An 11,755-nucleotide genomic window follows, 5' to 3' on the forward strand; every position below is an offset into this window, starting at 1 on the left:
TCTAAGTCTAAGTCTTTAAGTCACTAAGTCTAAGTCTCTAAGTCTCTAAGTCTCTAAGTCTAAGTCTCTAGGTCTCTAGGTCTAAGTCTCTAAGTTTAAGTCTCTAAGTCTAAGTCTCTAAGTATCTAAGTCTCTAGGTCTAAGTCTTTAAGTCTCTAGGTCTAAATCTCTAAGTCTAAGTCTCTAAGTCTTATTCTCTAAGTCTCTAGGTCTAAGTCTTTAAGTCACTAAGTCTAAGTCTCTAAGTCTCTAAGTCTAAGTCTCTAAGTCTCTAAGTCTCTAAGTCTAAGTCTCTAGGTCTCTAAGCCTAAGTCTCTAAGTCTCTAAGTTTAAGTCTCTAGGTCTAAGTCTCTAGGTCTAAGTCTCTAGGTCTAAGTCTCTAAGTCTAAGTCTCTAAGTCTAAGTCTCTAAGTCTAAGTCTTTAAGTCACTAAGTCTAAGTCCCTAAGTCTCTAAGTCTAAGTCTCCAGGTCTCTAAGGGTAAGTCTCTAAGTCTCTAAGTCTAAGTGTCTAAGTCTAAGTGTCTAAGTCTAAGTCTTTAAGTCACTAAGTCTAAGTCTCTAAGTCTCTAAGTCTCTAAGTCTCTAAGTCTAAGTCTCTAGGTCTCTAGGTCTAAGTCTCTAAGTCTAAGTCTCTAGGTCTAAGTCTTTAGGTCTAAGTCTCTAAGTTTAAGTCTCTAAGTCTAAGTCTCTAAGTCTCTAGGTCTAAGTCTTTAAGTCTCTAGGTCTAAGTCTCTAAGTCTAAGTCTCTAAGTCTTAGTCTCTAAGTCTCTAGGTCTAAGTCTTAATAAGTCACTAAGTCTAAGGTCTCTAAGTCTCTAAGTCTAAGTCTCTAAGTCTCTAAAGTTCTAATCTAAGTTTCTAGTCTCAGTCTAGGTCTCTAAGTCTCTAGGTCTAAGTCTCTAGGTCTAAGTCTCTAAGTCTAAGTCTCTAAGTCTCTAGGTCTAAGTCTTTAAGTCACTAAGTCTAAGTCCCTAAGTCTCTAAGTCTAAGTCTCTAAGTCTCTAGGTCTAAGTCGAGGTCTAAATCTAAGTCTCTAAGTCTCTAAGTCTCTAAGTCTAGTCTATGTCCAAGTCTAAGTCTCTAAGTCTAAGTCTAAGTCTAAGTCTCTAAGTCTAAGTCTAAGTCTAAGTCTCTAAGTCTAAGTTGTCTTGCCGGACCAACCCATCCTTAGCTGACGTAGTTAAGACATGCATGTTTCCCTCACCAACAGGATTGAGCGCCACCACGGGTCTTGAAGCCTCGCTGGCCTTGCTGAGTCCGGAGATGTTCATGGCGTAGACCCTGAACTGGTACTCCAGGCCCTCAATCAGGTTGGACACCTTGTAATGGCACTCGAGGCAGGGCAGCTTGTTCTCCCTCACCCACAGGATGGTGTTCCTCTCCTTCTTCTCGATCCAGTAGCCCGACACCTTGCTGCCCCCGTCGGCGTAGGGCAAGTCCCATTTGATGTTGATGGCGTTAGCGGACACAGAGACCACATCAGGACGAGATGGAGGACTTGGAGCAACTGGGGAGAACATGTGGAGAATACGGACTATTTATTTGGGAAATATGTGAAACCTCATCATTACTATTTAAGCAGTTACACATTTTTGAATTCTCAACTTATATATTGAAAATGTATGTGTTCTTGCATTTTATCCTATTATTATTTCATTTATAGGGGTATGTGTGTGTAGTTCTGTGTGTAACAACAACAGAGTGTAAAATGTAATTCAAGGTAATGTCCCCCTAGTGGGACTAATAGAGGATGCATACATTATACATTATATATTATACATTATGCATTATGCGTTATAATAAACAGGAGAACTTACCGTATGGATGCTCGATGACGACGGCTGCCGACTCGGTGGACTTGCTGACTCCGAACTTGTTCTCGGCGCAGACCCTGAAGGTGTACTCCATGTACTTGGTGAGGTGAGTCACTTTGATGGTGGTCCTCTTCACGCTGGAGTTCACGACTTGCCAGGACGCCGATCCGGACTCTCGCTTCTCCACGATGTAGTTGGTGATGTCGCTGCCGCCGTCGTCGGCCGGCTCGTCCCAGGACAGGGTGCAGCACTCGGAGGAGACCTCGGAGATCTTCACGGGGCCTGTGGGCGGAGTCGGTCTGCCGACCACCATCGCGGTCACCGTGAAGGTCTTGACGCCGGCGACGTTCTCTAAGATCAGGAAGTACTTGCCGCTGTCGCTCCTCTTGCTGTCTCTCACTACCAGGGTGGTGGACTCCTTCGTGGTTCTGATGGAGACCCGGTCGCTCTCCTTCAGCTTCATCTCCTCCAGCTTCCAGGTGACTTTGGGCGCCGGCCGGCCGCTGATGGGGATGTCGATGGTGAAGGTGTTGGACATCTTGCAGGTGACCAGCTGGTTGGTGATGCCGCTGAGGTCGGCGGTGGGTTCGATGCGGGGCTCCTTGATGACCACGGAGCCGAAGGTGCCCTGCGGCTCGCTGGTCCCCGCGTCGTTCTTGGCTTTGACTCTGAAGTCGTACTCTGTGTTCTCAGTCAGACCCTCCAACAGCATCTTCTGGGATTTGGTCTCTCCGCCGACAACCCAGCGGTCGGTGCCTTCAAAATAAAATACAATCAGAATTTTTTTTCTTAAACCCTTGTGTTGGCTTCCTGCCGACCATACAACTTTTTGGTTTTCTGGGTAAAAATCTTACATTAAACTTTTTATTTTCAACGTTTCGGTCGTCTTTTTGTCACTTTTGTCGCTTTCCCTCAATGTTTAAGTCACTTCTTTCTGGGCTTTTGAAGCTTTTTCAACTTTCATTCATAAAAAAAATAATTCAAATGCTATAAAATTGAATAAAACACCCACAGTTATTGAAAGTAATGAACTGATCAATTAATTATTTTTGGGAGAATGAGTCTTGCACAGAAAGGGCTCCTGTGCATGAGTAGCAAGCCATTTAAGTCAAATTATTGTTTTATTAGTATCATCAGTAAAAAGTACTTAAACATTGTAATTTGCCCTTGCAGGATTAATAAAGTATACATTATTATAATTACAACCTGCGAGGAGGCGAGAGCCGTTCATCACTGCTTGCAACTTTAATTCTTCTTCTTATTCTTCTTATTATTAATAAAGTATTAGCTTAAGCTCAGTATTGAGGATGTTAGTGTCACCTTTAGCTCTGAACTCAACGATGTAGCCTCGGATGCGGCTGCCTCCGTCGTGCTCGGGCTTCAGCCACACCAGCGAGGCCGAGGAGTTGGTTGTGTCGACAACGTCGAGTCTCTTGGGCGGAGAGGGTTCCTCCGTGGCGATGATGGGCTCCGTCATCTCGTGAGGTTCTCCCTGGCCATACTGGTTCACGGCGATCACCCTGAACAGATACGGCACCCCAACGTCCAGCCCGGTCACCTGGGTGGGTTCACATCAAGTGTTGGTGAAACGCATGAAAGACTCTCGTGGTTCAAAGATAAAAATTGATTTGTGTATTCACTAATGTCTTTTTAATTACTTAATCTCTAAGTTTCTAAGTCTCTAAGTCTAAGTCTCTAAGTTTAAGTCTAGGTCTAGGTCTTAGTCTCTCAGTCTAAGTCTCTAAGTCTAAGTCTGAGTCTCTATGTCTAAGTCTCTATGTCTAAGTCTCTAAGTCTAAGTCTCTAAGTCTCTAAATCTAAGTCTAACAAACAAACCTTAATCATTTGCCGTGAGCACTTGGTGCTGACTTCCTGCCAGGCCAGGCGGCTTGCCTCGCGTTTGTCCACTATGTAGTGGTGGATGCGGGCTCCGCCGTCATTGGTCGGGGCGTCCCACATCATGGTCAACGCTCCGCGGGTGATGTCTTTGAAGTTGATGGCTCCAGGGGGTCCGGGCGTGTCCAGGACTTTGACGGTGAACGTGATGGCCTTGCGCCCGCTGTTGTTCTCCAGGGACAGGGTGTATTTTCCGGCTTCGTACCTGGTGCACCCCTCGATGGTCAGAGTCGACATGCAGTCTGTGGTGTTGATGTCGCCCATAACGGGGAGATCCCCGTCTACCTTGGACCAGGTGGCAAGGGGAGCTGGTTTGCCGTGGAAGGCGATCTGGAGTGTGACGGTGCCGCCGTTCTTCACGATGTGAGTCTGCTTGAAGTTGGAATCAATGTCGATCTCTGGAGATCTCAGTCGGTCCAGAGCCTGGACGGCGCTCGCCAACACGGAGGCGTCGCCCTCTCCGGACTTGTTCACGGCACTGACCCTGAACTTGTAGAGCTCGCCAGGCGTCAGGCCCTTGGCGGTGTATCTGGTGTGGATGCAGAGCTGGTTGTTGGCTCGGTGCCACTCCTCCAGACTGGCCTTGCACATGTCGATGTTGTAGCCAATGATCTCCAAGCCGCCGTCGAACACGGGCTTGGTCCATTCCAGGCTGACGGAGGACTTGGTGGAGTCAGTCACCTAAGAAAAAAAAAAGATTTATAAATTGTTATAAAGAGAATAGCTATGTTTCCATCCACACGTTTTTTATCTGAATTATTAAGTGATATTTAAGGAAAAACGCCTTATGGAAAAAGTTAAATTCGATGGAATTTCAAGAATATCGACTCAGAAATACGTTCGTTCTCGTCAAATAAACAAAGGTTTCTGTTATTTCAGTAGATAGATAGATGGATGGATGGATGGATGGATGGATGGATGGATGGATGGATGGATGGATGGATGGATGGATGGATGGATGGATGGATGGATATATGGATAGATAGATAGATAGATAGATAGATAGATAGATAGATAGATAGATAGATAGATAGATAGATAGATAGATAGATAGATAGATAGATAGATAGATAGATGGATGGATGGATGGATGGATGGATGGATGGATGGATGGATAGATGGATAGATAGATAGATATGAATTGATCCCACTGGGATGGGATTGCAGTTTCCCTGCAGTCCTACCTTGATCAGTGTGGGGGCGCTAGGGGCGCTGGTTGGTTCCCTGCACTTGAAGAGCCTGGACGTGCTGCTAGTCGGTCCGATGCCGGCGCCGTTCTCAGCCATGACGCGGAACTCGTACTCGTTGCCCTCGGTCAGGTTGGTGACCCGGTGTCTCAGCTCTGTGATGGGCCTCTTGGAGGACACCTTCAGCCAGCGCAGGCTCTTCTTCTCCCTCCTCTCCAGGATGTAGTGCTTGATCTCGTTGCCTCCGTCCGTCCTCGGCCTGGTCCAGCACAACGTGATGCTGGTTCCTGTCACATGGGTGGCGTCGGGGGTACCAGGGGCGTCGGGCACAGCTGGAGAGAACAGCAGAAAACAAGTTATAAAAGGCATGTACTGAATGTAAAGTTAGTTTTTTTGACTTGTTTTCAGTCAATGGTTAACCCTTGAGTTGTCCTCCTGAGTCAAAAACTGACAAAAAATGTCGTCCCTTTTCAGACTTTCTTTAGATTTCACTAACCACCACCACTAGTTTTACTACTTTATTGAATTCCTGGTCAATGACCCTCATTAATATAGAATTATACCAAATAATTGAGTTTAAAAAAACAGAAATTCTGAATAATTTTGACTAATAGTTAAGATCAGAGGAACAAAAGTGATCAGTTGTATTTTAAAGAGCATTGTCAGGAATCCAATCCATTTTTGTGTTAATTTGGTTAAAAAGAAACTCGTATTTCAGATATAGACATTTTTTAAAAGGTCAGATTTGACCCGAGGACAACAGGAGGGGTAAGTGTAATAGATTGGGTCAGGTTGTTGTAGATGGGGGGACTTTACTTACTGTATTGCATCTGTGCGATGAAGGCATCAGAGTCGAGTGGTTTGCCAACACCGAACTTGTTGACAGCCGAGATCCTGAACTGGTACTCGTTGCCCTTGATGAGGTTGGCGGCGTTGTAGGAACAGGCTTCACATTTGGAGGTGACGGTGGCCCAGGAGATCCTGGACGTCTCCCTCTTCTCCACCACGTAGTGGGTGATGGCGGCGCAGCCGTCGTTCTCCGGCGGGTTCCACCACACGGTGCACTTCTCAGCAGTGATGCCGGTGAAACGGATGGGACCGTCGACAGGTCCGGGGGTATCTGCCGGGAAACCATAGGTAGAGGAGTTACTTCCAAAATGTCATGAATAGGCTTGAATCATAAAATGTCAAATATTTAAAGGCTAATTTAGTTGTTTTTCAACCTGGGCCCTGTATTTACCATGCATTTGTATCTAAGTGACAGATTAGATTAACAAAAATCTTGGTCCAGTATTGATGATCTTACTCTTTAACTAAAAGGTATATCTCTGCAGGTATCCTTTATATAATATAATCGGAGTCAGATCCCTTTAGTTTAACATGAAACAGCCCTGAAATCACCATCACCAAACCCACCAGACTCCATGTAAATAATCACTACTTTTAGCGTGTATAGAGCAGCATATCTCCACCAGACTCCATGTAAATAATCACTACTTTTATCGTGTAAACTAAAAGGTCCCAGGATGCTTTGCGTACACGTTGAAGTCCCTTGACGTCACCCGTAGGAATAGGGTGGAGCGCGGCCTGATAAAAGCATCACACAGACATATGGATCACCGCTGTTACACTTTAATCATAATCTAATCATAATAATAGTGTTTTCCCACCTTGTACTCTGACGTTGACTTCAGCTTTCTTGGACCCGGAGCTGTTCTTGGCCTCGATGGTGTAGATGCCACGATGGCTCCTGTCAGCATCGCGAACAAAAACGCTGCTGGTGCCGATGCCGGTGGTAATCTCAATGTCAAACATGGTCCTCTTGTCCACCTCTTTGCCGTCTTTGTACCAGATGATCTGGGGGAGGGGACGTCCAGTGATCTTGCAGCTGAGCTTAATATTCTCACCGGCCCTCAGGGTAAGAGCCTGGTCTGGAGACCACTCGATATCAGGGGAAACTGGTGAAAGAGAGACAAAGACAATGAAGACATGAGGACTCAGCACTATATATGTATATATATATATATTACAAGAGTATTTGCAAATTTGGTATGTATCAAGTACAAAAAAGCCTCTTGGATCCATTCTCTAAACCCCGCAGTAAGTTTTATTTTGAAAATACTCACTGCTCTCGTCCTTGGTCATAATGGATCCAGAGGAGTTGGATGGTGGACTGACGGTGCCCACAGCATTTCTGGCGATAACCCTGAACTCGAATCTGTCCCCGGCAGCCAGACCCGTGACCGTGAACTGGGTCTCGCAGATGTCGGTGAAGTTGCATCGCAGCCATTTGCCTCGGCCTTGGCGCCGCTCCACGCTGTAGCCCACGATGTTGCTTCCACCGTCCCTCTTGGGGATGTCCCACTGCAGGGTGACCGAATCTCTGGTCACATCGATGCAGACGGGGGTGCCAGGTGGATCTAATGGAGAAGAGAAAGAGGAAATGCATCTAGACCTGTTTCTGCACTCCAAGAGCAAAGATGAAACTGTTTTCTGCTTATTTGACTAAGGATAGGACCGCAATTAAAGACAAAAAATATATATATATGTGTCCAGAATACAGTGAGTGGACGTAATACCTTGGATGCTTTTATATAGACCTTAGTGGTCCCCTAATACTGTATCTGAAGTCTCTTTTATATAAACCTTAGTGGTCCCTAATACTGTCTGAAGTCCTCTTATATAGACCTAGTGGTCCCTATACTGTATCTGAAGTCTCTTTATATAGACCTTAGTGGTCCCCTAATACTGTATCTGAAGTCTCTTTATATAGACCTTAGTGGTCCCCTAATACTGTATCTGAAGTTTCTTTATATAGACCTTATGGTCCCCTAATACGGTATCGAAGTCTCTTATATAGACCTTAGTGGTCCCCTAATACTGGATCTGATGTCTCTTTTATTTAGACCTTAGTGGTCCCCTAATACTGGATCTGAAGTCTCTTTATATAGACCTTAGTGGTCCTTAATACTGTATCTGAAGTCTCTTTCCAAAATTCAACTTATTCAGTTATTGCCATGGGCCCTTTAACTCAGAGTGCATACGTACCAACAGGGGAGACAGCGAGTGCATGTTTGCTCTGTTCGCTAACAGGACTAAGTCCGGCGTTGTTCTCAGCGTAAACTCTGAAGGAGTACTCCAGACCGTCGATGAGACCGATGATCCTGTACTCTCGTTTGGAGATGATGGTGGAGTTCACCTTCTGCCACAGGAGGCTGTTCCTGTCCTTCTTTTCAACATGATAGCCCAAAATGGGGGATCCTCCATCAAAGGCCGGGGCCTCCCACTTAATGGTCATACCATCACAGGTGATGTTGAAGGCCACGGGTTTTGCTGGGGGCCCTGGAGGTTTGAACTGGTGCTGGGCAACGACTTCTGTGGAGGTGAGGGCTTCACTGACTCCATACTTGTTCTCTGCACGGACTCTGAACTGGTACTGGGTTCCCTTGACCAGGTTGGGGATCTTGAAGTTGGCCCTGACGACACTGGAGCAAACCATCTTCCAGTTGGCGTGGGAGGTCTCCCGCTTCTCCACGCTGTAGCACGTGATCTCGCCGCCCCCGTTGTCCTTTGGCTCATCCCAGGAAATGATGATGCTCTGGGCCTTAATCTCATCAAACCGGATGGGACCAACAGGCACCGACGGGGGGGACAAAATGGTCACATTGATGTCAAAGTAGTTCTTGACGACTCTGTTGTCCAGAACCAAGGTGTACTGGCCGGCATGCTCCTTCTTGGCTCCTCTGACCGTGACTGCGGTCTTGTTGTCTGTAGTCCTGAAGCGGATCTTGTCACTTTCCTTCAGGGGCAAGTTGTCCTTCAGCCAGCTGATTGCGGGTTTTGGTTTACCCTTGAAGGGTAACTCAATGTGGATGTTCTGACCGATGCGAACAGGAAGCTCTCCGTTGGGGTAGTCAATGAGGTTGGCCTCAGGTAGAATGATGAAGTCCTTTACGGTGATCGGGCCAATCAGGGAGAAGTCACTGTTGCCCTTCTCGTTCTTGGCGAACACCCTGAAGTCCATGACGGCGTTCTCTTTCAGCCCCGTCACCTCGCAGGTGAAGCGCTTGCATGTCCCCCCCAAAGTCCATGTGGGATCTTCCTGGGATCTCTTTTCAACAATGTATTCGGTGATGTGGCTACCGCCGTCGTGGTCGGGCCTAGTCCACTGCAGGGTCACGGAGGTCTTCGTGGAGTCCAGCATCACCAGGTTTTTAACGGCTCCAGGGGTTTCGGTAGCTCTTACGGGCTCGGTGGTTTCGCAGGTGTCTCCCACGCCGTACTCATTTTCAGCAGACACACGGAAGAAGTACGCAACGTCCTCCTCCAGGCCGGACACCTTGTAAGTGGTGTTGGTGCATTCGGCGCAGATCACCTGGTAGGCCTTCATGGTGGACGCCTTCTTCTCCACGATGTAGTGCGTGACGGGGGACCCGCCTTCGATGAGAGGAGCCTCCCAGCTCAGGGTCAGCTTCCCTCTCGTCACATTCTTGATCATCAGCTTCTGGCACGTGGCCGGACTGTCCAGAACTTTAAGGGAGACGGTGATAATCTTGGGTTCTCCGACGCCGTTCTCGATCTCCAGCAGGTACTTGCCGCGGTCGTCACGGGTGACCTTGGGGATGAGGAGCGTGGTGGCCCGCTCGGTGTTGGTGATGGTGTAGCGGTTGTCACCGGCGATGTTGCGGTCGCCACGGCGCCACGTGACGCCGGGAGCGGGGCGTCCCTTCAGAGGGATGAACACTTCCACGTCACGGCCGGCCCTGGCGGTGTACTGGGTCGTCATGGGAACATCTAAGTCCAAATCGGCCTCCTCTGTTGGAGAACAAAAACAAAGAGAAATTAAGGAGGAATTAATTAAATTAATTGCAGATGTTCTAATACAATTTTTGACACCATCAGACAAGTAAAAAATATACTCAGTATAGCAATCAATGGGAATGCTTAGAAGCAAAGGCCTGGGTCTGGTCCAGGTTTCTGGACTTTTGGATCCTTGTAAATTATAGAGTGGTCTAAACCTGCTCTATCTGTAAATTATAGAGAGGTCTAGACCTGCTCTATCTGTAGATTATAGAGTGGTCTAGACCCGCTCTATCTGTAAATTATAGAGTGGTCTAGACCCGCTCTATCTGTAAATTATAGAGTGGTCTAGACCTGCTCTATCTGTAAATTATAGAGAGGTCTAGACCTGCTCTATCTGTAAATTATAGAGAGGTCTAGACCCGCTCTATCTTTATATTATAGAGTGGTCTAGACCTGCTCTACCTGTAAATTATAGAGTGGTCTAGACCTGCTCTATCTATAAATTATAGAGAGGTCTAGACCCGCTCTATCTTTATATTATAGAGTGGTCTAGACCTGCTCTACCTGTAAATTATAGAGCGGTCTAGAGGGATAATATATGAATACAGACCCAAGATGTCTTTGGCTTGCAGAGGCTGGTACATCTTGATGTCTTCTCCTTTGCCCTTGCAGTTGACAGCGGAGACCCTGAAGAAGTAGTAGACTCCAGGTTTGAGGTGGGACACCACGTACTCGCAGCCCTTGACCTGGGGGTTGGTGACCACCCATTCTTTTTCCTCTGTGTTCATCTGTTCCAAAATGTAGTGCGTGATGTCACTGCCGCCGTCGTAGACCGGCCTCTCCCAGCCGAGGGTGATGGAGGTCTTTGTGGAGTCCAGGACACGCAGCTTGGAGGGCTCCCCAGGAAGATCTAGAGAAGACAAAGGGCATCGATGGTGTCAGAAGATCTTAAATATCTCAACTATCTTAAATATTAACCCTCCTGGGGTCCGCGGGTCAAATTTGGCCCTTTTTCAAAAGGTTTCTACATCGGAAATTTGGGTTTCTTTCAACCACATTGTCAAAAATAAAAAAATAACGAGGATGGTTCTCATAACGAGTCAAATATACGATCAGATCCCTACTTTCATTACTTTTGGTTTACATCCATTTTATAGCAGTGGGGAAGAAAAAATGCTAAAAGAACGCTAAAAAAAGTGAAAAAAATAGTCCAAAAAAAAGACAAAAACAACAAAAAAGCGCAGAAAAAAATGGATCAAAATGTCGTTAATTATTAATTATCTTTGTCTTGAGTTGGTCACATCTCATTTTTGGGTTATTGAAGTTACACGTTAGCTTATTCTTTTGTTAAATAAATCCCTTTTTTATCATTTCCGCTGCCTCGTTGTGCCAACTCATGAGAGAAATGTTGATTTTTAACATTTTGATCCGTTATCTCCTGACTAGCTGCTCTGTTTCTTTGTATTTCTGTTGATGATGTAGATGAAGATGAAGTATGAAGATGAGAAGGCGAGCCTACCGATGGGGTCGTAGGCCTTGTAGAGGTCTGAAGCCTCCGAGTAGTTCCCTGCTCCGGCCTTGTTGACGGCACAGACCCGGTACTGGTACTCCCAGTTCTCCACCAGGCCGGTGACCTTCTGCCTGGTGTCCCGGATGGTTCCCTTCACCACCTGGACACACACAAGTCACATCAGCAGTTGTCGAGGTAAGTTTAAAGTTCCCATATTCTGCTCATCTTCAGGTCCATAACTGCATTTTGAGGTTGGACCAGAATAGGTTTCCATGGTTTCACTTTCTAAAAACACCATATTTTTGTTGTTCTGCACATTTTTGCAGCTCCTGTTTTCACCCTGTGTGTTTAGGTCTCTGTTTTATCTCCAGAGACATCTCACTAGTTTTTTTTGTGTGGCTTTTTTGACGTCTTTTAGTTGCCATTTTGTCAGAGGTAGAGCTAGAGGAACAGATCACCCGGAGACTGAAGACAGAGGACACTCAGAAACTGGATCAGAGGACACAGCTGAACACAGCTGGAAGGATTATCGGTGCTTCACTCC

At 46.4% G+C, this 11,755-nt stretch overlaps 1 protein-coding gene across 1 annotated transcript in view; it reads right to left on the reverse strand.

The window, feature by feature from the left end:
* The window catches only part of LOC116702454 (titin), a 155,013-nt gene that overhangs the window by 42,235 nt on the left and 101,023 nt on the right, over positions 1–11,755 (reverse strand). Inside the window, exons 76-86 of the mRNA XM_032536656.1 lie at positions 11,221–11,371; positions 10,312–10,611; positions 7,947–9,713; positions 7,025–7,318; positions 6,569–6,856; positions 5,719–6,018; positions 4,896–5,230; positions 3,652–4,392; positions 3,136–3,373; positions 1,819–2,571; positions 1,206–1,508 (exon numbers count right to left, since the gene is read on the reverse strand). Coding sequence (XP_032392547.1) covers positions 1,206–1,508; positions 1,819–2,571; positions 3,136–3,373; positions 3,652–4,392; positions 4,896–5,230; positions 5,719–6,018; positions 6,569–6,856; positions 7,025–7,318; positions 7,947–9,713; positions 10,312–10,611; positions 11,221–11,371 — 5,470 coding nt within the window. The remainder of the gene's footprint in view (positions 1–1,205; positions 1,509–1,818; positions 2,572–3,135; positions 3,374–3,651; positions 4,393–4,895; positions 5,231–5,718; positions 6,019–6,568; positions 6,857–7,024; positions 7,319–7,946; positions 9,714–10,311; positions 10,612–11,220; positions 11,372–11,755) is intronic.

This window comes from Etheostoma spectabile, chromosome 2 (genome assembly GCF_008692095.1).
Source record: "Etheostoma spectabile isolate EspeVRDwgs_2016 chromosome 2, UIUC_Espe_1.0, whole genome shotgun sequence".
Lineage (NCBI taxonomy): Eukaryota > Metazoa > Chordata > Actinopteri > Perciformes > Percidae > Etheostoma > Etheostoma spectabile.